The sequence below is a fragment of the Rhodnius prolixus genome, unplaced genomic scaffold (assembly GCF_049639745.1).
Source record: "Rhodnius prolixus isolate KJV_2025 unplaced genomic scaffold, Rpr scaffold_3, whole genome shotgun sequence".
NCBI lineage: Eukaryota > Metazoa > Arthropoda > Insecta > Hemiptera > Reduviidae > Rhodnius > Rhodnius prolixus.
Genome location: NW_027411603.1, coordinates 9638847 through 9662313, shown reverse-complemented (window position 1 = coordinate 9662313; position 23467 = coordinate 9638847). Strand labels below are relative to the sequence as shown.

General features: G+C 31.8%; 2 protein-coding genes and 1 long non-coding RNA gene across 10 annotated transcripts in view; 1 reads left to right on the top strand and 2 right to left on the bottom strand.

Annotated features, from left to right (window-relative positions):
• Positions 1–8815, bottom strand: part of LOC141453683 (uncharacterized) — a 45736-nt gene extending 36921 nt beyond the window's left edge. Inside the window, exons 1-9 of one of the 2 annotated variants that reach the window (XM_074127170.1) lie at positions 8594–8815; positions 8280–8363; positions 7724–7852; positions 6114–6346; positions 5291–5490; positions 5067–5220; positions 4838–4973; positions 3746–3865; positions 2524–2699 (exon numbers count right to left, since the gene is read on the bottom strand). In XM_074127170.1, coding sequence (XP_073983271.1) covers positions 2524–2699; positions 3746–3865; positions 4838–4973; positions 5067–5220; positions 5291–5490; positions 6114–6346; positions 7724–7852; positions 8280–8363; positions 8594–8624 — 1263 coding nt within the window. In that variant the 5' untranslated portion in view covers positions 8625–8815. Of the gene's footprint in view, positions 1–2523; positions 2700–3745; positions 3866–4837; positions 4974–5066; positions 5221–5290; positions 5491–6113; positions 6347–7723; positions 7853–8279; positions 8364–8530; positions 8556–8593 lie in introns of those variants that run through there. The other variant, XM_074127171.1, reaches the window with a different exon arrangement.
• Positions 8816–9047: 232 nt separating this feature from the next.
• On the top strand, positions 9048–12565 carry LOC141452804 (uncharacterized). The gene is made up of 2 exons (XR_012457635.1): positions 9048–9963; positions 11618–12565. It is a non-coding gene; the product is annotated as an uncharacterized lncRNA (long non-coding RNA).
• The window catches only part of Sarm (sterile alpha and armadillo motif), a 135311-nt gene continuing 123901 nt past the window's right edge, over positions 12058–23467 (bottom strand). For all 7 annotated transcript variants that reach the window (XM_074125231.1, XM_074125232.1, XM_074125237.1 and 4 more), the window contains 11 exons: positions 21000–21101; positions 20668–20802; positions 18743–19936; positions 18046–18170; positions 17134–17286; positions 16946–17028; positions 16569–16668; positions 15177–15366; positions 14870–14991; positions 13840–14061; positions 12058–12948 (listed from right to left, as the gene is read on the bottom strand). In XM_074125231.1, the coding sequence (XP_073981332.1) occupies positions 13857–14061; positions 14870–14991; positions 15177–15366; positions 16569–16668; positions 16946–17028; positions 17134–17286; positions 18046–18170; positions 18743–19936; positions 20668–20802; positions 21000–21101 (2409 nt within the window). In that variant the 3' untranslated portion in view covers positions 12058–12948; positions 13840–13856. The remainder of the gene's footprint in view (positions 12949–13839; positions 14062–14869; positions 14992–15176; positions 15367–16568; positions 16669–16945; positions 17029–17133; positions 17287–18045; positions 18171–18742; positions 19937–20667; positions 20803–20999; positions 21102–23467) is intronic.

Genomic DNA, 23467 nt, shown 5'->3' with positions numbered 1-23467 from the left:
CCCATTGCATACGATATAAATAAAAAGATCGGAGTTCATGCCTGAACAAAAGTCCACATACACAATTGATAAATTCAATATTATAATAATACTTACTAGTTAGAGTAAATCTTAATATTTACAAATTTATTAGTTTTAGTTGAAACGTGAATATAAGCGGATCTGAGTTATTTAAGAATTTATTATTATTTAAAATGGTTCACCAAAGAAAGGAAATTCCTGTATCAGAACGCATATTAATAGTTAAATTAAATAATCAAGGATTTTCATATCGTAACATTGAAAACATTATTCAAAGAAGCCACGCGAGATATCCTTTCCGACCGAGATAAAAGACAAATTTTAAGGGTGTATGCAGACTTTTGTTCGGCACTGTACATGCACTTACGTACACGTAACATTCGAAACGTGAAGCTTATGTCCCCTGAACAAGCACTACACTTTAAGGAGCTAAAATAAATCTTATAGGTGCAGTCGATTTAGCTTACTATCACTTCTTTTACAATCTTCAAAAAGGAATGGTAACGACGAACTGAGTATCAATCAAGATTAAGCTTCTTGTTTTGTTTTAGATATTTTATTCTTGAAAGATCTTGAGGGGGCAATGGGGCATTTTTTTAATGTAATAAATTTGAAAGCACAACATATCTTGACATTAAGGAAAACGTTCGGCATGACAGATAAAATCTGTGTGAGGGATTATTCTTACATGACCACATACAATGTTATGGTATGTCCGCAATCTTTACGTTCTACACAAAAAGTTTGACTAATCAAAGTATGCCTGAACTAAATCCATGAGAAAATATCAATCGGTTAGACACATCTATAATGATCTGGATATAAAAACAATATAACAAGAATTTTGGAAGCAAAAGTTATCAGTTTGTCTATAGTATAAGAACAAAGGCACTAATTACTGCATCAGTTCACTCAACTGGAATGATGTTTTAATTACGTGGGCAATTAGAATCTATCTTTAAAATTTATTGCTGTAGTAAAAATATGCACTCCAAAGTTATTCTCAAATTATTGAACACAAATATTGTCACGCGGATATTAGATAGGGCATAATTGCTTTTAAAACAAAGATATCCTGGTGCCAAGATTTTAAAATAAAAACAATCACTACCCTCTACATTATTTAACATGTGTAAAATCTTCCTTAATAAAATAAGTACATATGTATGTTAGAAGGTTGATTACGGAGTCAAGAAACACCAAATTTCTCTAATTTCCAGAGAATGCGAAGGCCATTGTGATTTCTTTGTTCTCAGGTAGGTGACTAAAGCAAAACAATACACATTTGCACAAGGATTTTTTTTAACGTGTTTTCGTTTTTCTTCATTTTTAAAAACTACACTTGGGTGAAAAAAAATGAAAAGGAAACCTTGATTATAGGTTTAATAACTTTCTCTTAATTACTGTTTTGTTTTTTTTCATTTATCACTTCCAAGGACTAGTGCTACTTATCCGACATACTTTTAATTTCGTTCTCTTTTAGGGATTATTGTAAGAAATGAGACAATGAACCCTTAGAAACTCAAGTGTCACTCAGCTAAGAACAATCTACAAGAGAAATGTAAAACATCTAATGATTGGTTTATTCGGATGACAAATAATTTTACGTTTATCCGCTGAAGTTCAACACCGTCTTCAAGCAGTGGCTTATTTACAAGAATTCAGAAATACCGAGCCATTGTGCAATTGTTTCTAAACAAGCATAGGAGAAGTATGGGATAGTAAAGATTATTTAACGCCAAGAGTAGAAATAATAGGCTTGATCATTTACAAGGAGGACCATGAAATTCAGATCGTTTCAATTTTCTGGGATCGCTTTTTATATGTTTTTAAACTGCTGAATAATTAGCAGAACGCTTCTCGACATTTACAATGTTTGGATGAGTAGTTGGACTGTACGAAGAATATTGAAAAAAGCTGGTTTGAGCACGACGAGAACTTTCAGGGTGTGGAAAGTCTCAAATATCATTAAACAACTCAATCAAAAGTACAATCAACCTGAGCTATCTAGTCAAATCTACACAAAATAACTGAGACGCCATTTCTCATGGAACCCCATCCGGCCTTCAGTCAACAGCGAACTAGATAGAGCTGTGGAGAGATATGTAGCTGTTCCTTTAACTATTTCCCTAGAGCAAAGTGCAAATTATGGCAAGCGCTGCGACTAGTTTAAAAATTGTATTTATTTTTAAGTCTTTTAAAAGTTCATAAAACCATTTACTAATATAAACAAAAGAAACTTAATATGTACAGGTATTTTTCCTTATTATTTTGTTGAACATCTAATGTTTATGGTAATCTAATTTCGACATCAGATATATTATCTGAAGGTATCTAATGTGGCATATGAGTAGTGAGAAAGTGACTCTTTAGCTAATAAAGATCGTCAATCCAGCCCAAGAATCTCTTCTGAGGCAGAGTTAGCAATATTTCAAATATGAAATTGTCCAATTTTCTATTTGTAACTTAAAATAAAAATAAATAAACAATAATTTGGGTTACCTTGTTCACTTCTTTTGTCAAAATTATAGCAGCAGCAGAATTTCCATATTGCGGCCGGCCGGCACGTCCAACCATTTGTAGAATTTGTCCTTCTGAATACTCCTGCCAACCTCCACAAACGTATTGTTCGGTTGATTTTATTATAACTAGATTGGCTGGTAAATTTACCCCCATTGCTAGAAACAAGTAGAATATAGTTGATTAAGGTTTGAAAACAAAATTATGTAACTTCTGTTTAATTTAAAAGTTTTCCTAACTCCGCTACTGCTTTCTGGGAATCCCTTAAAATGATTTTATCCTAATATAATTACATTTTTTTAGCGTTTATATCAACTTTAATATTTCGATCAGCCTAATTAAAGAGATCACGCGCCGCGTGCCGACGACTGGATGCGTACCATCTAGGAAGAATGTTGCGGAGTGTGCACGAGATATCCTTGACTATACTACGAGTCCATCCTCAGAACATCTGGAAAGCATTTAGAAGAGGGATGGCTGAGTATGTTGCACCAAAATATTCGCCCGTAATTGCCGACTCCCCGCCTCAGTATTTACCATCCTCTGTCTTTGATTTGGGTCAGCTTTCTTTACAATATTTTGGGAGCAAATTTTGGGAGAAGGGATAGTTGGCACCAAGACGTTTTTATCCCTATCTGATGCCCCTTCTCCTAGAACTTCTAAAGTCCGTATAAAGTTTTAATAAATAACATCATTACTTTTTTTATTGCTGCTTTTAAAAAAGTGAAAATAAGAAACGAAAAAATGAGCAATAAAACGTTTATTACAAAACATAAGATGTCAGCTACCGTTAGAGATTTGCAAATTAATTAGTAAACTCAATTTAATGTTTATCTCAGGTAGAAGAGTATGCGTTGATCCGCCCCTAGGTTTTTCGCTACTAGGACAATATTACTTCGCCCACATCAGGATGTTCGGTGACCTTCCAAGCTACCCTTCATCAGCAAATTAATTAGCATGCTTCCTAGACTAGAGAGCTACTTTTAAATACTGCAGCCTGCTTGCTACCACACCGATACACCTAGAAAATCACGTAAGTGAAAAAAAAACTTTTTCTTACTTTCCGCCAGTCAACAGCAAAAAACAAAATAATATCAAAAATGAACGGAGTAAAGGAAATACGACGGTAATATGGAAAAAACAGGTTGGTTCGGAAATAAGGTTTAGTTTATTAACAGAAACATAACTAACAGATAATAGCTACCTAATGTACTAGTAGAGACAAGAACTGGTAAATATCCGGAACGGAAAAGTTCTTCAATATAATGTCGATCCGAGACCACAAGCCCAGCATGATGATAAGCGATTCCCCGTTTCACCATCTCTGTAATAATAAATTTTAATTTTCAAAACCAAATTAATGGTATCGGGTGATTACATTATTCAAATAAATTCGAAATACTTGATAGTTCAAATTTCAAAAACGTGACTCAAATAAAAAAAAAAAAAAGGCAATGGATGAATTTAACCATTGTTCAAATCTGACGCAATCAACAATAAATTTGTTGGCTTCTAACTCCATAAAACTTAAGGTTGCAAGATACTTAGTTTTTATTTTTGTTTCTTCTGTAGTTTATGAGTCAGTGACATCATACAGAATTAAAATGTTGTAAATTAATTTTATGCAAACATTAACGTAAACAAATTTAGAAAAAATACTTTCTACCAAGTTTTTATAAAATTTAACCAGCTTTCTGACTGTGGTTGCTCCAGATCGACCGTTTGGAAAGGGACAGTTTCCAAGTAAGGCGTTCGATAGAAGAATAGCAGATCCAGCAAGGTCTTTATCTTACAAAAAAGTTTTGAGAGCTTAATACAAAAAATTTTGTCGTTAATCAACACTACGTAATTACTGTCAACATCAGGATGCAATAATATTGATAAGGATGATTCTGTAACGACTGTTTGGAATGTGAAGAGATTGGAAGTAAAATCCCACGTTAATGTTTTGTACGATTATAAAATGTACTTCTCATTTTGAAGTTTTGAATAAGTTCTTCATTCGCATTGCACTATGAAAACCAGTAAGAATAATGATAAATATGCAATAAAGTATGTTTTTCTACCTCACAAATAATTTTTTTTAAAAATGTGAACATTCTCGCGATCTCCTCCAACACAAAAGTTTGAATTTAACTGACACATTTGTAATAACACTGATTTTTATTCAATTTTAGTTCTAAGATATCAGCACTGAGCAGAACTTACGCTCTACAATACAATATAATTGGAAGGTTATACCAGGAAGGTAGTGAACATTACCTTAAAAAGTCTTAATTAAAATAATGGAACCAACCTTTCAATTTGTTTTCTAATAAACATTCAGATACTGACACAATATTTGCTACTTGGTCTGATGTAAAATGAAAAGAAATTTGTTCACATAAAACATTTGCAGTCATTAGCACACTCTTTCGGGTACTGCAAAAAATCTGTTGAAAATCAATCTATGAATATTTTATAAAAAATTACAAAAGTCAATAAGGTATTATATAATCTATGTTATAAAGTAAAATAAAAATAACCAATGTGGGTTTTCCTTCAGAATATTGCATTATTATTTGTTTTAATTTATAATTTAAAGATAAATCAAATTTGTAGCCAATTGTCCTTTCATCTTTACAAGGATAAGCTTTGACAATTCTTTTTAAATGTACAGGGCGCATTTCTTCACCGAACCTAGAAGTGATTTCAAATAAATCAATAAATTATAATCTAATCTAAACTTTACTATAACAAATATATTTACTTGAAAAATTTAGCTGCCTTTGGTTTTAAACTTAACCAAGCTGCAATATCCTCAATGTTTGGTATGGTTGCAGAAACTGCAATAAATCGTATCCAATCATCACCAGTTTCATTATAGTCCAAAGATTCTTGTACAGTTTTCATTCTTGAAACAACAGCCTCCAGTGTCGGCCCTCTTCTTTCTTCGTTTAGTAGATGTACCTTAAAAAAAAAAAAAAATTACTATTTTGACTTACTCCTATAACCAATTATACAAATTAATTTTCCTTAACTTTGAGTTTTTACGTGGGAAAAAATATATTGTCTACAGCAGAATGGACGGCACACCAAACTAAGAAAAAAAACGTTTAAGAAGTACACGCTTCCAGTCTGAAAATTCTCTTTAAAATCAAAAATTGATTGTACCTGAATCCTTTTGCTTTATTATAGGGTGCTAGCCATTAGAAATCCAAAGCCGAGAAGCGTATTACAAATTCCTAATGTACGCTAAGTAAAAGCAGTTATCATCACTTTGGTTTCATCCAAACTCATTTAAAAACTAATTTTTGGAGGAGGAATCGTCCCCTTCTAGCCAGTGGTGATATTTTATTAGTAGCAGAGTAGAGAGAATGATTAGAAGCAGCACTGTACCTCATAGACCGAATAAAATTCACGAGAAACGTTAGAACCTGTATTAATGATATAGGTTCAAACGTTTTATTTTTTTTAAATATACAAAATTTGAATCCTAAGTTTGAGATCAGTTCTTTTTTTTTTTTTGCCTGCATTTGAACTATTTTTTTTAATTATTTTTTTGAATAAGTATTCATGTATTCTTCATTTACCTCATCAATTAGAAATAATTTTATCATTTGAATAAGTGAAGTATGATCTTTCCATTTTCTTGTCAGCGCATCCCATTTTTCTGGGGTTGTCAGAATTAAATTAAAATGCTGAATTGTTAGGAGATCCGAATTATCTGAATCACCAGTTATTTCTACTGCTCTAATGCCAAGTGAGGTAAATTTGTTATCCCATTCCTTAAATTTTTCAGTACACAATGCTTTTATTGGTGCCACTGTAATTTAAAAAAAAAGTCATTAAAATGTAAATATGAAATTATTAACTTGGTGATAAGCATGCACAGGTAGAGAGAAGGAAAATTCGCAATCTTTATCTGTCTAAAACTGAGCCATTCCAAAATGAAAGGGTAACTTGTTCGAAAGAGTTTTGAAACACTTTGGTTGCCTATTTCAAAAATCCTCTAAGAATTATTAGAATTCAAGATCATTGGTTGATGATCCCATTAATCCTTAATTATGTCTAAATTTATATGGAATAAAATTATCAAATAAGAGAGGTGGTTGTATGGTTCATATTTCCCTTGTCCAGTATTTCTGGATTCATGTTCTACCTACTCCTCAGGGCTTGGTACTTGAGTCTATGCCTTTATTCTCCCAATACTTTTAACTCCAACAAGGCGCGCCACATTGTGATCACAGATCTGACCAAAAAAAATCTAACCTCTTAATAATGTAGCAGCTATTTTTCAGGAAAATAATTACTTTATAATCTGATCTAGTTCTTTAAGTTTCCTAAAAGAATAGCAAGGACATTATTAAGTGGTCAGATTTTTTAAAAGCCAGAACTGTTAGTCCATTGCGGCGCGCCGTGTTGGAGTTAAAAGTATTGGGAGAATAAAGGCATAGACTCAAGTACCAAGCCCCGAGCAGTAGGTAGAACATGAATCCAGAAATACTGGACAAGAGAAACATGAGTAATGGACGAGTTTGCTAGAATGGGATCATTGACTCGATCCAGGGTCGCCGAAAATAAACAATTTTGTGTTAGGGACATTAAGGAGTAGAGGATGTTTGGGTTAGATCAACATTGGAGAGACATGTAGCCTCAAGGTTTATAAAAAAGGTTGGAAAGGAGGTAAAGAAGTGAAGTTTCTACTCTCCCTGGATCCCTATTGAGGACTTTGGCAGATTTGTTCGCTTGAGAGTTTAAGTGGCAGTAGATGAGCAGAAAGTTCAGCCTGGACTGCAGGACTTGTAATGAGTAGGTGAGTAGGTTATGAAGGCAGTTTCGCATTATTTTGGTCAACGCTAGTTGATCAAACCAGGTATACTCGCTTGGGAAATAAGGAGTTCAGCGATTATCTTGAGATATTGTAGGCAGATCGGGAAGCTGGTTTTGATGTAGATACCTTTACTTTTTTTCCATTCTCGACATCCTAATTGATAGTAATTTTCTTAAAAGTGATCGGTTCATATTTTTTTTTTTTTAAGATCAGAGAAATAAATATTTAAAATCACCAGAAATTTGAATAGACAAGCTGCTACGCTTTTTAAGTTCTTTAAAATAAATAAATAAATAAATAAAATATTGATAAGTCAATTATATTAAAACCAAATAATTTAAGAAAGTATTAACGATTTTTAAAACCTACTATAAACTATCTTTTGTTCTTTGTCATCTTCGTCTGAATGTTCCCACATTTCCAGAAGTTTGATGATGGCAATCTCAAATAAGGTAGTCTTTCCAGATCCAGTAGGTGCAGAAACAACAACGGAAATATCTAATATAAATTCATTATTATCAAATTAAAGTAGGTCAACAATAAATTATCTTGAGAGAGGAGTTAATTGACATTATGTCAAATAATGGAATTAATAATATTAAGGAAAATTTTTGAAATCCCTATTTTTTTTTAATTGAAGGTGCGCCAACAGCTAAGGTCATTGGCACCCTTTTTCTCAGTGCAGTATCGGTTTCGGATTGGTAACTCAATCGAGAGTGACAGAATTCATGTTTTTTAAGTTAAAATTGTACATAGCAAACTATTAGATCTAGTAAGAACTCACTAAATTAATCATATGTTCGAATAATAAATTAATAATTTTCGACTTATAGTTCGACAAGGTTGTTATTACACGGATTCACTAATGCTATAATTTGCCTTAATTAATAGAATTTAAGCAATGAGATAATACGCAGAATGTTACCTGTATTCATCAAAAAATCCATCAGAGCTGACTGTATGAAATTAAAAGTTGTAAACTCGTGGAAAACATGATGATAACGCTCAGCTAAATGTAGATTAAGTACAATAAAACTTTTTGAATAACGAATCACAATATAAGTACATACATAAATCATGGATGTAGTAACATTATAGACTTTAAAAATGGATTAAAAAAAGAAGAAAAGTAAAAAAAAAGAATTTAGCGTGGTTATAATAAATAGTATTCCTTACAATTTGTATAGCTTTCGAATTCAATATGTATTTGTTAAGAACATGGTAACACACAAAGGATACGAAGTTCTGAGACAAATCTCAGTCGCTGCATTTTTTCGTTTTAATTTCCTTCCGTAGTTTACCTGAATGATTTACAATTTAAGTTTTGTATATAATCTTTTAAATTCTAAAATTTATTACCTACTATCGGCAACCTACTTCTTTATTTAATTTATTTTGTATAAAAGAAAAAAAGAATGTCATTTGAACCCAAGAGCTGTAGTGATTTAACTTGAAGCAGAAGTTATTAGATTCGGCGAATTCAATTATTAAAGTGGCCATGTGAATAATTTTGTACACTCTTACATAAAAAATCTCATTGATAAATTTAGTAATTTAATAAATATATTTTTTTTTGCATGCAGCAAACAAATGAAATAAAATTGTAATAATCCTTATTTAATTTTATTAAAATGTTATAGACTTATACGTTTAATACCATCCTCAAACAAATCTTATTTGCACGAATTTTATGAGGAAGTTTGCAACATGGTTATCGTTCAAATTTGTTTTAGATTTGCGTAGTACGCGTTTACTCTCGGAGAGTTTTTCATAAGTTTATTATCAATGCTAATGAATTCAATTTGTAACAGAGCTTGATGTAGGAAGAGACCAAATAAAAGGACGTTATTTTTGTAATAAGCAAATTAGCATAAATTCTGGAAATACTCTTTGAACTTTATAAATTACTTTCATTAATTCAGTTAAATTTTAATTTAATTACAATTTAATGTTAAAAATTACTTCAAAACTGTAAACTTTAAAAATGGCATATTCAATAGAAACTTGTTGGTGTCAAACAGCAATATATCTTAGTGCCCGACTAAACGGAGCTGGTGAACCCTAAGTTCGGTAGTAAAATTTAATATCTTCATTTATTAAACCAAAATAAAGCTCATATCAAGTGTTCATTGTTTGCTAATGGTACATTCTCCCTTTTTGACAAACAACTTACACAGGATTTGCCCAAATTTTACTATTTCAAATGACAAATTAAACCAAATAACTTCAAAAGAGAAGTATTTTATTGACGCCAAGAAGATTATAATGGACTACTTTGTTGAAATTTAAAGAAACCCCAAAAACTTGGCCAAAGATACATTCAAAACTAGTACACAAAACGGTATTATCCAACTCAGGCATAGAAGTGGAATGTTAGAAGAAGAAACTAAGGAATTCCTAGTAAAACTACCTTTATTTTCTGAACTTCTACTTCCAAAACTAGCCCTTCTAATGTGTTCGATCAAGTCTTGGCTTAAGAATAGAATTTCGGAAATAAAAAACAATTGATCATCTACTAAAACTAGAAATTATTTACCATTTTGTAAACCTGTACATTCACAAAAAGAAAATATAATGTGCATTATCCAGATCTGGCATAACAGTAACTGGTAAGAATTCCTATATATCGTGATATTTCTATATATTCCTATATATTTTCTAGCTTTTTTCAAAACCTCTAAATTCAAAACTAGCAGACGTATGGGGTATTATCCAATCCAAGCAAAGAAATGGAATGTTAGAAGGAGAAACTTAGAATTTCTAGTAAATCTAGTACAGATTTTCAATTTGCCCTTTTTTATTTTTTATGAACTTCAAGGTGTATTATTCAACTCCATAATTTACAAAGATTGTTAGAAGGAGAAAATAAGGAATTTCTGATAAAACTAGCTAGATTTTTATTTTAACCTTTTTTCTGAACTTATACATCAAAAACTATCCAACTTAATAATTATGATCAATTATAAGTTGAATTATAGAAATGGAAAATAAAGAATTTCTAGTAAAACAGGTGAAGAATGTGCTTTTTTTTTTTTACACCTCTACTTACAAAATTAGCAGAAGTAAGGTGTATTACCTAAATTCACAAAGAATGTTCGAAGGAGAAGATAAGGAATTTACAGTAGAATAAACGTAGAATTTCTGTTTTATTTTTATGAAACTATGTATCCATAGATATCCGACCAGTTGTGTACAACCCAGATCTGGCATAAAAAATTAGTAATAGCGGAAAATTATTAGTAAACGGAAGGATTTTCATCTTCTTTTATCACTTAGCAGACACAAGATGTGCTGCCCATCCCAGATTGAAAAAGAATGTTTAAAAGAGAACAAAGAATTTCTAGAAAATAAGACTAGAATTTCAAGATCCCAATTTTTTCAGAATCTAAATTTAAAGTTAGAAGAGATTAAATGTGCATGATCTAACCCTGGCATAGAAACAGAATGCAAGAGCGAGAAATTAAGGAAATTTTGGTAAAACCATCCAAAATTTTCCGTTTATTCCCTTTTTTATGAACTGGTATTACCAAAACAGGCTGACCTAATGTGGATGATCTGGTCCCGGCATAGAAATATAATATAAGAGCTAGAAAATTAGAAAACTCTAGTAAAACTATGAAAGATATTGTATTTCTTTCCTTTTTTACAAACTACAACGTCGTTTACTGGCCGACTTAATGTGTGCGGTCTATCCCTAGCCTATAATTAGAATGTAATAGCGAGAAAATAAGGAATTTCTAGTAAAACCATAACAGATTTTGTATTTCTTCCCTTTTTAATGAACTGGTACTTCCAAAATAAGTGGTCCTAATGTGTATGTTCTTGCCCTGGCATATAAATAGAATATAATAGCGAGAAAATAGGGAAATTATTGTAAAACCAGTCATGATATTCCATTTTATCTTTATTTTTGAGTAAATTCTGGTAAAATTAGTAAAGATTTCCCATTCTTCCCTTTTTTATGAACTGGTACTTCCAAAACTGGCCAACCTAATCTATGACCTTCCCTGGCATAGAAATAGAATGTAAGAGCTAGAAAATTAAGTAATTCTGGATATTGTATTTATTTATTTTTCTCTTTTCCGAGAACTTCAGTTTCCAAATCTAGTCTAGAAAATAAGCAGTTTCTAGCAAATGTTATAATCATTTTATATATATATTTTTTTTTAGAATTTTCGCGTTCAAAATTAGCTTTTTATTCCTTGATTTTTGAAGCATAAAATGAGGAATTTTCAGTCAAATTAACAATAACTTACCTTTTAGAAATTTTTCTAAACCTCTACATCCGAAACTAGCAGACGCAAAGGTGAGTTATCAAACCCAAGCATAAAAATAGAAGAAGAAACTATGGAATTTCTAGTAAAACAAATGAAGACTTCATTTTTTTTTTTCTAATCCTGGCATAGAAGCAGAAAGTTAGAAGACAAAACTAAGGAATTTCTTGTGAAACTAATGAAGATTTTCCATTTTTTTTGTGAAACAATCCGACTAAATATGTACAATCTAGCTCTGGCATACGAATGGAATGCGGTTTGTAGAAAATTTGAACATTCTAGTGAAACTGGTCAAGAGTTTCTAACTTTACTGAAATGTTGCTCTGGATTACTAAATCTAGTTTTAGGATTCAAGTTCCTTAATCAGTGATATTCGTACAGGGAATTTGCACCTCATTCTAACAGGATTTATAAGAAAAACTATCAATATTTTAAAAAAATTATTAGTTTAATCTAATAAAATACAATTATCACATAGCATACATTATTTACTGCGTAAGCTTGTTAATCGAAGGCAATATATCGCAGAATTTATAATTTATATATAAAAATTAAAGAATTTTGTGTTATTTAAATAAATATACAAAAATACATAGTTCATTTTTTCTGGTTTTGTGTTTTAAATTAATAATCACATTCGAATCACATATACACGTATTATTACAAATTTAAAAGCTTATATTTATACTTATTTACAAATAACAGAGGCATGTTTGTGAAGGCACCATGAATACTGGCCTGCACTTTTCTAGTAGTGAAATAGTTTTTGAGAAGACAATTTTCAAATAAGATATACAAATTCACTGCTTGTACTAAATAGGAAAGAGGAAAAAATTAAAACTCTTAACTTAAGTGCAACTAAGAGTACTTTTCGAACTGAGATCTTGTACTAGTTTTTTAACACTTAAGTCCGGTTCGTTTATTTCGTTCCTTGGCATCCCAAAGATCAAAAGCAGCCTGCATTAGGCTGCCTGACATTGGTGAATTGATAACTTTTGGGGTCATTATTTCTTCATCATCGATCTCACCTTGCTCGCCCAACGATCCACGAAGTTGCGCTTTCTTCTTAGAGTATCGTTTTCCGATGTGGCTATTTCCGATTGGTCGTCCATCATAGATTGTTGCGGTTCTATTTGTTGAGCACTGATTGCACGTTGAACCGGGCCCTGGGATGGTGAGGGGGGTGAATCGAGTAGCGCCTCTACGCTTTGCGAGCGAGGAGGTGCAGCTGCCGTTGCCGCCCGCGTACGACGGCTCCTGCTTTTGGGGCTGGTGGGCGGACGCCAGGCATTCCCCATTGGACTCGCTGATTTGCGGCGCCTGTTAACAATAAACAATAATAAAAAATATTTCAATTCAAGAAGTAATTATAAACAATATTAGAATTGATAAACTAGTAGTTTAACAACTATCCCAGTGTTACTTTTTAACTAATCTTTATTTCAAATTCAATATCTAGACTTTTTCAAAATAATTCCTTACCTTTTTTTTAACTAATTCACGAACAGAAAGACATGAAACGAGTAAAAAAGAAAATACAATTCTTTGTTTTTGTAACAAATTCACTGTAAATATTCAATGCTCAATTACACTGAGTATATCTGTCAATATTTTAAATTACAGATTTAAAGAAAATCAGTCGACTAGAAGTGCCACTTACGTTAATGATACATACTTAATTCTTGGATGAATATATATTCTTGGATGTGGATGCAAAATTGTTGAGATGAATCCAACATTCACAACTGTGTGCTCAATCTAAAAGATTTATGGGTAAAGGTAATCGTAAAGTTCTTGGGCGTACAAAGTGTCTGCAAAGTGGAGGGAATAAAAGAAACGATGGCTCACATCGTAGGAGAATTTCGTGCAATTAAGACCGAATATTGATATTGGATGTAATAAAAAAGGCGTGTTCAAGGATTTGTCCCTGATCAATCAGGTAAGATGTATGGCGGAATCTTTTTTCAATTTCTGAGGTATGAAAAAGAAGTTTTGAATTACAGTCTTTTTTTAAAATTGAATTTTCTCAATTATTTTAATGATACTGGGTATTTAACGTCAATTGTAGGATATGCTGTAATAACATTAATAAAGGTTACGAGGCTATTTTTGTCTTCACGTTACCTTATATGTTCTTAAAAAGCATCTTTTAAGAAAAATAGAGATTGTGGTAGCAAAACTACTATTAACCCTTAGAATTGAGTAAATTACCTGGCGTGCCCTTCTAGTCAATCCTTGCTTCCGTCTGATCCATCTGCACTCATGTTGGAGTGATTGCGTTGGAAAGCTGGTTTTTGGACGATTGATGGTGTCCCGGGAGTGCAGTCGCCCTTCCCACTCCCGCTCATTCCCCCCACTCGACTTCCTGGGCTATCTCCTCTTAAAAACCTTTCCAGTTTGTCAACGCAAGCATCCTGATAATCATGAATCCACCTAATAGCAAGAAAAAAACAAAAAACAAAAATCGTCATAAAATAGAAACAGAATTGAGAAATGTCTTGCTAAGTAGTTAAGGATTTTGATTTCTCAAAAACTGATATTTTTGTTTTAAGTAGAGAATGACTTGAAGTTAAGAAAGAATATTTATTATGTGAATTTATTATTCATTATTCCCGACGAGACGCCTGTCTTCTTCAAAAACTATCATCTTTCTTGTACAGGCCTTGTATGCTACCTTCGGTTCTTCAAAGAAAAACGCCTCACTTGTAACCCACTTACAATGCAAGCAGGTACGACAAAACGCGCAAAAACTTCAGAAAGGAGATAGAATACTGACAATTTCAGCCAATATTTCTTTAATTTTTACCGAGCTTTTGGCCTAGCGACATCTTAGGACTGTACAACATATACAGTAGAGTTATAATGTACATTGATTTGGACATTCTAGGACGACGCTCCAAATTGCATATAGAACTTCAGCAATTGATATAATTTTGATTAGAGTGGAGGAGTTCAACCAAAACTACAAGATTTGGATTTCCAATCTAAACAACTCAGACAAATCTCGCTCTTTACAATGACATCAGCATCCCAAACATTCAACAACTTGCAAGCCCAGCCAAATATCACAAGTTCCACACATAGATATACCTTAAAAAGTGCTACCGTGGTAGTTTCTCTCTCTCCTCCTGCTTTTCAATCTCCATTTATATCACTACTTATATTTACTTATTATATGGATTCATATTTAGATTTTCAAATACTAAATAAATTAAAACAATAAAAAAATCATTAAACATACATTACTCCATTGAAGTGACATACGGCTCTCATGTCATCAGGAAGTTTCTCTGGATCTGGCCATTTGAAATTATCTGTGATTGGGATGATGTTACAGGAAGCCTGTAGAGCTGCTACAATTTCCTAATAAATAAACAAAGATTAATTTCTTGGAATTTTTATTGAAACAATCAGCAAATGCTATGAGGAATAAGATCAATAAAGTTCTCAATCAATAACCCAGTTATCAACGTTCACTCGTTAATGAACTTACGGCGTCTTTATCTATAATAAACTATTTTATTTCATTAATATTAACTCTTACTCACCCTGTGTACCCAATCTTTACATTCATCGTCATCAATACAACGATCAAGTGCCTGTGGAGTGAGTACTAATAGAAAATGTTTGGCTTGTCGAATACTTTGTAGTAAATTATTGTCAAATTTTCCAGCTTCTAATCTTTCCACATCAATGAATACTGAGAAACCTCTTAGTTGAAGGTGTACTTTCAACAAACTAAAATAAAAGAGCGATGATGAGAATTTAATATATTTTTTTTTTGAATCAGTAAAAAACTTAATTTACTAAAAAAGATATATATTGAAAATTACAAAAATTGCAATTTTAATATACGAATTATGAGTTTGAAACATTACTTTCTCTTTTACCATAAGCACTTATAAATTTTGTCAATTGAGAAATTTTCCGTCTAAAAGTTGACAAGAGCGGTGGTAAGGTAAGATCCTTGTTTATGTAAGAATTAAACAAGACCACAAACACAATAAACAAATAACACGTAAGAATTAAGATAAGGGCTGCTTATTGGCAAATAATACTTTAAATACATTTTTAGAAAAATTTAGCAAATAAAATTAAATTTTCAAAATTCAAAATTGCAAAAAAAAAATAAATAAATTAGGTGCCATGTACAGTTGACTTTACACAAATTAAGAAAGAAATATACTATAATTTTTTTATAACGCCGATTACTGCAGTATTTTACTAATTTTCTCTATGTTGAAATAAAAACTTTGCAAGTAACACATTTGCCCTTCTTTATTTTTGTTTTACACAATTCAGCTCTTTTTAAATTTAAGTAATTATTAAAGTAATTTTACCTAATCTTAAGCATGAGTAAGTAAAGACAAAAATATTGCAATGGTGTCGATTTAATATTTTGTTTTTTTCTATGAAAATTTAAGTTTTGAGGTCACTTGTACCTAAATCATTTCTTAAAGAATATGGTCAGAGCATACTATCTAACCAATCAAATAAAAAATGAAAAATCGCGGTAGGGTCGACCATTATATTTTGCCTTGATCCTTCAGGGAACCAGATTTTAACTTAAAGAAATCTTAAGAATGTCAACCGCTTTATTGAATGAATAGATTTTTTCGAAAATGGCTCCTTCGATTTTATTTAACAGCAAGTTAACTAATTGCACTCGGTAGTCCTACACTTATCTTTGGAAAAAAATAAAATAAAATAAAAAAATAAATAAAATAGATATGAGCTCTGTGAAAAAGAAGCAGTTGTCTTATCCTCGAATTTTAGTGGAACTATGTCTTATATAATACTGATGAATACTAAATTACCGAGTGAAATACAAATTTGTAGAAACCATCATCACTCCCCCGGGTAAAAGTTGGTAAAGGGAAGAGAAAGACGTGCGAGCATTTCAGTATGGATTTTTCTTTAAAATAAAATTACTAAATTACCTGGCTAATTGAGATCCATTGGAACGACGGTAACTAACGAACACATCTAACGATTTGTCTATATTTTCTTCAAATGATGTTCCTAATGTATTTTCATGAGCTGAAAAAAAGTATCCGCTGAATTTCTACTTTGTAAAATTTGATATTAAATACTACAACTTAAATTCCATGAATAAAAATAAATTTTTATTTTTCTGAATGAATTTTAAAATCAACTACTTGTTTTCTTTCTTTAAGTAAATGAATAATTTTATTTTCTTTAAAAATTTATTTTTAAAAAAACTATCCCAAAGGATTATAAAAACAAAAATATGAAATTTATTTTTATTTATTAAAATAATTACATTTTACACTGTAAACAAAAAATTATTTTTTACCTCTTATAGAATCTAGCATACGATATCTGTGTATGCTGTTTGTAATACCGCACTCATTTAATAACTGATCTTCAGACAAACACCTGTTACAATAAAGCAAATAAAACAATCACAAAAACAAATCTAACAACAAACACAAAATAGACAACACCGTTCCACAATAATGCTATATTGCAATTTTTATTCACCTCAAAGTTTCTTTGTCTACTCCAGCATTTAGCATAGAATATGTATAAATACAAAATTCTGGGCCTATATTGGATAGGAATGCATTAAGATTGCTCACATCTCGACTACTATAATCGGCCATCTTTTTCAGATTTTGTAGTTCTCTGGTAAATCTGCAAAAGTAACAATATAAATTAAGAACATAGGACATGATAAAGTGTGCATTGTGACAAAAGTCTGCTGTTTTTTTTTTTATCAGTTGAATGAACAGATTATGTATTCAGTAAATAACAGTATTACAGACGAATTGAGTTGAATTATAAAATTGATAGAGAAGCGTTACTTTAAAAAAAAAAAAATTTCTGCAATTGCTACAGCACGAGAACTTTGTAAAGTTGAAGGGGGCTGATGCTTTGTTAATTCTGAAGGCATAGTACTGGTTTAAAACTATCATGAAAGGAGATATGATTACTCTTAAAAGTGTGCCAAAATCGGTGAATCCTCGGTCGCTTGGCCCAACTTTTTAAGAGAAGATGCAAGAAATACTCGAAGAAAGCTTTGTAGAGGAGTTATGCATTTCAAGTTGGTTCCCGTTGGGCTAGCGATCACATATGAACTCTTCAGCCCAATTGGATTGGGTCCATGCCGATCTGTCCTAAAAGTATCCCTCTTCAGTCAATAAAAAAAGTTCTTCTCCAACATCATAATGCAAGACCACACATTTCGCACTCGTAAGTAGCGCGTTTTTTCTGTAAATTCTTAGTCGCTCATCAAAGAGTTTAAATAATTGGGTTTGCAACTTTTTCTTAAGAGATTTTGTTTCTAGTGGGACTGTCTTCATCTGTATCATTTTATTACAGAGATCTTGTATTATAATGGTGAACTACGATGCGAGTGACAGATTTTGTTTTTCTATATTCCAAGATATTTACCTTTTCCTTCGAATTCCATTAGTAATTCCTATATCATTTTTTAGATTTTCTTCATTTAATTGGAGCAAGAGATCACCATCAACTCTACTGTCGCTGAAGTTAGGAGCACATTCTGCGAAACCAATCTGGAAAAAAATAAGAAAAATTTAAGAATACACTAGCAATGTTTGCAGTGATATATATATATATATATTTCCGATTAGAAAAACAATTCTAATAAAAGTATTTATATATTAGCTAAATATTTTAAACAAATGTGGGCATTAGTTTTCGATATGCATAATGTTGCAAAGGAGGAATTACAACGCCACTGCAATTGTGTGAGACAACGTTTCTTACTTGGAGACGGCACAAACCCAAGGGTCAATCAAAACTTGAGAAAGGAAATAACAAACTATCTGCAATTCTTATATTTAATGTTAATTAAAACTGTAAGTTTTAAGAAAGCATAAACGTCATGCAAAATAAAGATATTTTTTTAATTACGAGATCTACCGTTTCAAAACTAATGGAAGATACTTGGCTAATGAAGATAGGCCCTCGGAGCCTGGGCCCTTGCTCAAAATTCTAAGCCCCAATACTTCAGAGGGACTTCGCCCCGTCCGTGTACCTCATCATTGCCAGCTCTTTTAAAAGGTATTAGAGATTTTTTAATGTAATTTTACTATACAATTACTGACTAGTAATATAAATTTACCTGTTTCACCCATTCTCTGACGTCTTCAGTGCTCCATAAAGGTACTTGTTGACTTAGTTTATGAGGAATTTCTTCACCGATTAACCTTAACGCTTGGGCGGCGAATTTAGAAGCAATTGCATTTGGACAACTAGCAACTTTCTTCAAAGGTTCAATAGCGCCAATATCCATAAACAGTTCTGTATTTCCTTGTTGCTTCTTGATTCCCGCTTCCATACAAAAATGAAAAGCAGCCAAATTTCTAGCTTCTTCTCGCTTGGAACTTAAAACCGGTACCAACTTTTGCAACCAGTGTTTACTTTGGCCGTGGGCGTGTGCTAGATTGGAATTAGCAAATTCTGATGGATTATGTGTAGTTATAAAAGGTTCTACTAGATCTAAGGTACCAGATTTTAGGACGGCAGCTTCAATTTCTGTATTTGCCACCAAGGCAGCTATGGCTAAACACGCATAATATTTTATATTGTCGTCATTGTGAAATGCAAGTGGAAACAACCACATTGGTACTTTTCTTTTAATCATGGCCTCATGATTTTCAGCACCTCCGTACAATGATAGATTAGCCAATGCACCAGCACAATGCCTTAACGTTTCCACATCGTTTTTCCTACACTCAAATAAAACTGAATCAAGTCCACCTAATCGTATAACGTCACTGCACGTTGTTTCACTGTGTTTGAACAAATGTTCCAAAATTCCTGTACCCACTCTTGAGTGATCAACTGAATTGGAATTTTTCGTACATACACAGGCCGATGTTACAACCATTTCGAGACCATTAGCCACCACATAGTCTCTGTTTTCGGTGGTCAGACATTGTTCTAATAATTTCGCACTCGCAAATTGTTGTTCATCGTCGCTATTATTAGTCAATAGGAAATCTAGTCCTCCACTGGTTCTCAGGGCATTACATAATGATGTTCCCAGTTCATGTCCATGCGTTGGAACTTCCCACGCTTTGCGAATCATCTCGTTTAACCGATTCAGTATTGATGGAACTTGTTTACTACCCTCTCCTTTAATTCCTTTAATTTTTTTAATAGCTTTTTCCAACAAATTTTTATACTTTTCTTTGGCCTTTTCTACCTCTTGTGGAGAAGATTTTGCACAAAGATTTTCAAGATCATCAAAGGACGCTGGTAGTATATCACCTTCGATCATTTTAATGTTTTGGCCGTTCATTATCTGACTCGACTGCAAAGAAATGAAAAATTATAATACACGAAACTTTTCTTCAAAATAGTTAGAAAAAGAGAAGGAAATTAGAACAAAGGAAGAAATTGTGGAAACTTTATGTTTTTTCCTTCAAGAAATTGAATAAGGAAACTAATGACTTAAAAAGGGGAGTCTGCATACAACTGTTTGAAAGAATGAACCATATTAACAAAATTTTGCTTATTCCTCGAACTCATCGTTAAAGCATTTTCACTCAATGGAAATAGTAATGAATTATTGTAAAGCCTATTAGTTCCTTGAAAAAAATGAACAAAGTATATGCTAAGCGTTGGAAGAATTTGGACAGTAACATCCACTTTTAACTCTACCTGACTGGTCGGGCGATTATATTTTCACTAAAATATAATCCCCTCTCTTCCACTCTAATGTCTCACTTTATAAAATTTACTAAATACATGGGAACTAAAAACAAAGTAACTTGAAACTTTTTGCGTTTATGACTCCCAGGTTCGAATAATGATGGCCTGGGTTTAGAAGTTGGCCTGTTGATTGATAAACCCACATATGTAGAACAAAATTTCTAACATATTTTAGATCGTTTTTTTCCCTTCTAAAAGTATCTGAGTTGGGGACTTATTTAGTTATTTAAAAAATGGTCAATACTAAAAATAAATCAATAAAGGCACGTTAATTAAACATATAGCTATGCATACTTCATTAAGAAAAATTAAAATAATGGAGATATATACCTGAGATGATACAATTGTTTTAGTGCTCAACCCTTTAGAAAAGGTAATATTTTGATGCGATGATTGCGCCAAATGTTGATTAATTACACCAGTCGAAGTGATTGTTTGACTTTGTTGTTGAGCGGCCATTGTATTCTGTGCAAATACACAAAATAAAATAGGTAAAAAAAAAGAAGAAGAAGAAGAAATTAATTAGACATTTTACCTCTCCAACAAAAACAGGAAAGGTTCTAATTATAATATCCTTGGATGAATAGTTCTAGCCTTTTTTCTTCTACAGACTACATTGTTTTCCTTATGCGCACATAAAATAATATAATGGTAATTTTTACCTTTTCCGTTGTAAAAGATTCAGTCTGCAATCTCATGGTTGCTGCACTTCTATTTTGTGTTTCATGCTGAGTTACTTCACCAGATTTCAATGATCTCTGTTCCTGAAAGAAATAAAATTAAAATAAATTACAAGATTATGGTAATCGTTATCATAATCTTTTATTTCTATTATTACAGTGATTATTTTTCCACTCATGTGATATGAAATTCCACTGCAGGAGAGAAATCCAACCATTTTTAGGAAATATTTATCTTTTTCAGTACTGTTTAGGAGATTAAAAACTTTATACGATTTAAACACGGACCGAGAAACACTACCAGTCATCCTTATTTATATCAGCTCACAGGAATTTACCTAAGTGTTGAAATTATTGGAAAGATTATTATTAGTGGTGTAATGTCTCTTCTTACGGACAAATGAAGCCTTATTACTGAGGCTCTTTCAGTTAATACATTAAGATAATATCATGCATGGATTAAATGGATTCTAGAACAAACTGGTTTGTCAGAATATATTGTTGTGAAATAAACCGTCATCTTTTTTTGTCTCGCCATTACTGTGTACAATTTACCCACATTTTATTACTACTATTATTATCATTTAAATTTCGAGTTGATCAAAAATATCCAAAATGTAATTTTTTAAAGTCAATTGTTGTTGAAAAACACATTTTTCGGTTTAGAGAGCCTTCGAGGCAAGAAATTTAAGAGCAAGACCCAGATGGTTTTGTTTCAAACTAAGCAAATCCCATCTCTTGCAATAGTAAGAACAAACAGCTAAATAATAATCATAAAAATAAAATAATCTGATCGGGGATTTACTCTTATCAAATTAAGTGCACCGGGAAATGGTCGGCTTGGAGAGAGAGGTGTTTGTTGATGATGCAGCCAAATGCGAGAGAGAAATGGCGCAAGAGTTGCTCAGCACATTTATACCAAATTCTTGTCCCTTTTACTTGACAGATAAGGGCACTTGCAGCTTGGTGGGGGACCAAATCCTTTTATGTTGGAAAAGAAAACTCAACTGTCTTCCTTCATGACGGCGATCGTAAACTACCGAAAATATATCTTTTGGAGATTAAAAGTTGAAGATGTGTGAAAACCGTCGAATAAATTAACGTGTTTACTGAGTCAAGCTAAGAGGAAGAACTTAGTAGCCATTGATTTGCTTATTGATATTTAGCAGGTAAGCTCTCTTCTATCTTGATTAACAGTTCAGTAATACTAGGAAAATTATTCACCCAAGCTGATATGAGACTATCTATCAATATTAACTTAAGATATGAGCAAAGAATTAAAATCATTTGATTAATTCGCTTTTGCAATTGTAATTGATTATTTATTTATTTTTTTTTAATAATTGGAATGTTCTACTCAACAATCAAAATCGAAATTGTATTAAAAAATGTGGTTCATTTATTATTTCAATTTATAAATGTTAAACTTGTAATTATGTAACACTAATATTTAAATATCTTGGCCGTATAATTGTCATTGGCATGTTAAAAATTTATATCTTCAGTTGAATAACATACATAACTGAATTACATAACTACTAAAAAATTATTCTATCAAGGTTCGTTATCAACTATCTGACTTTCTGTAATGAAAATATTTCAAATATTTATTCTAAGTACCACCTCCAATTGGAACTTTTTTTTTTCAACCCTTCGGGATTGACAGATATAAATTAAAGTAAGCTTTCCTTTAAAGAAAGTATGAGTTCAATATAAAATCAATAATGATTAAGGTCTGCCAAAAAAGGTCCCTAACTGGTACGATAGCGTCGGTTTTTTTTGGCAGGATAGGGAGATATTGTTTTTATTAAATCTATTGTACATATTTGGATAATTTTAACTTAGGCTTAACTTTAAACCGAACTTAAGGAAATGCATTGCCATACAATACCTTCTTACTTCCTTCTTTAAATTTATGAGTAAAATTGCGGCAGGAGAAAGTCAAAAAATACTTTACAATACGAGAGTGATAGAAAAATGATTTTAACTACAAGAGAACTGGTATTTTTAAATAACTTCAACTCCAAAACAACAAAATGTGATAACAGTCAAACGACATCCCCAAGGTCGTATGAATATATACTCCGAATTTCAGAAACACATCAAATTTACAAAATAATTATACTGTTCGTAAAACCAAATAACAATTTCAAATAGCACTTTAGAGTTGACCTAACACTCACACCAATCCTCAGAAGAGGTAAGATCTTATAGTTTTTCAAAATTAGCTTCTCATTAATTTTTTCTAACTTACGACTTCAACGTGTTATACATGTTAATTTTATTTAAAAATTATAACTATCTTTATTAATTTTCAGTGTTATCGTGGCAATGAATACTACAGACATTCCTCTAAAGTGATATCTCAAATTATTATCGATAAAAAATATCATTATTCTATTGTTTTTCACTATCAACTTTGGTTTAATTGCATCAGGCAAAAAATGAAA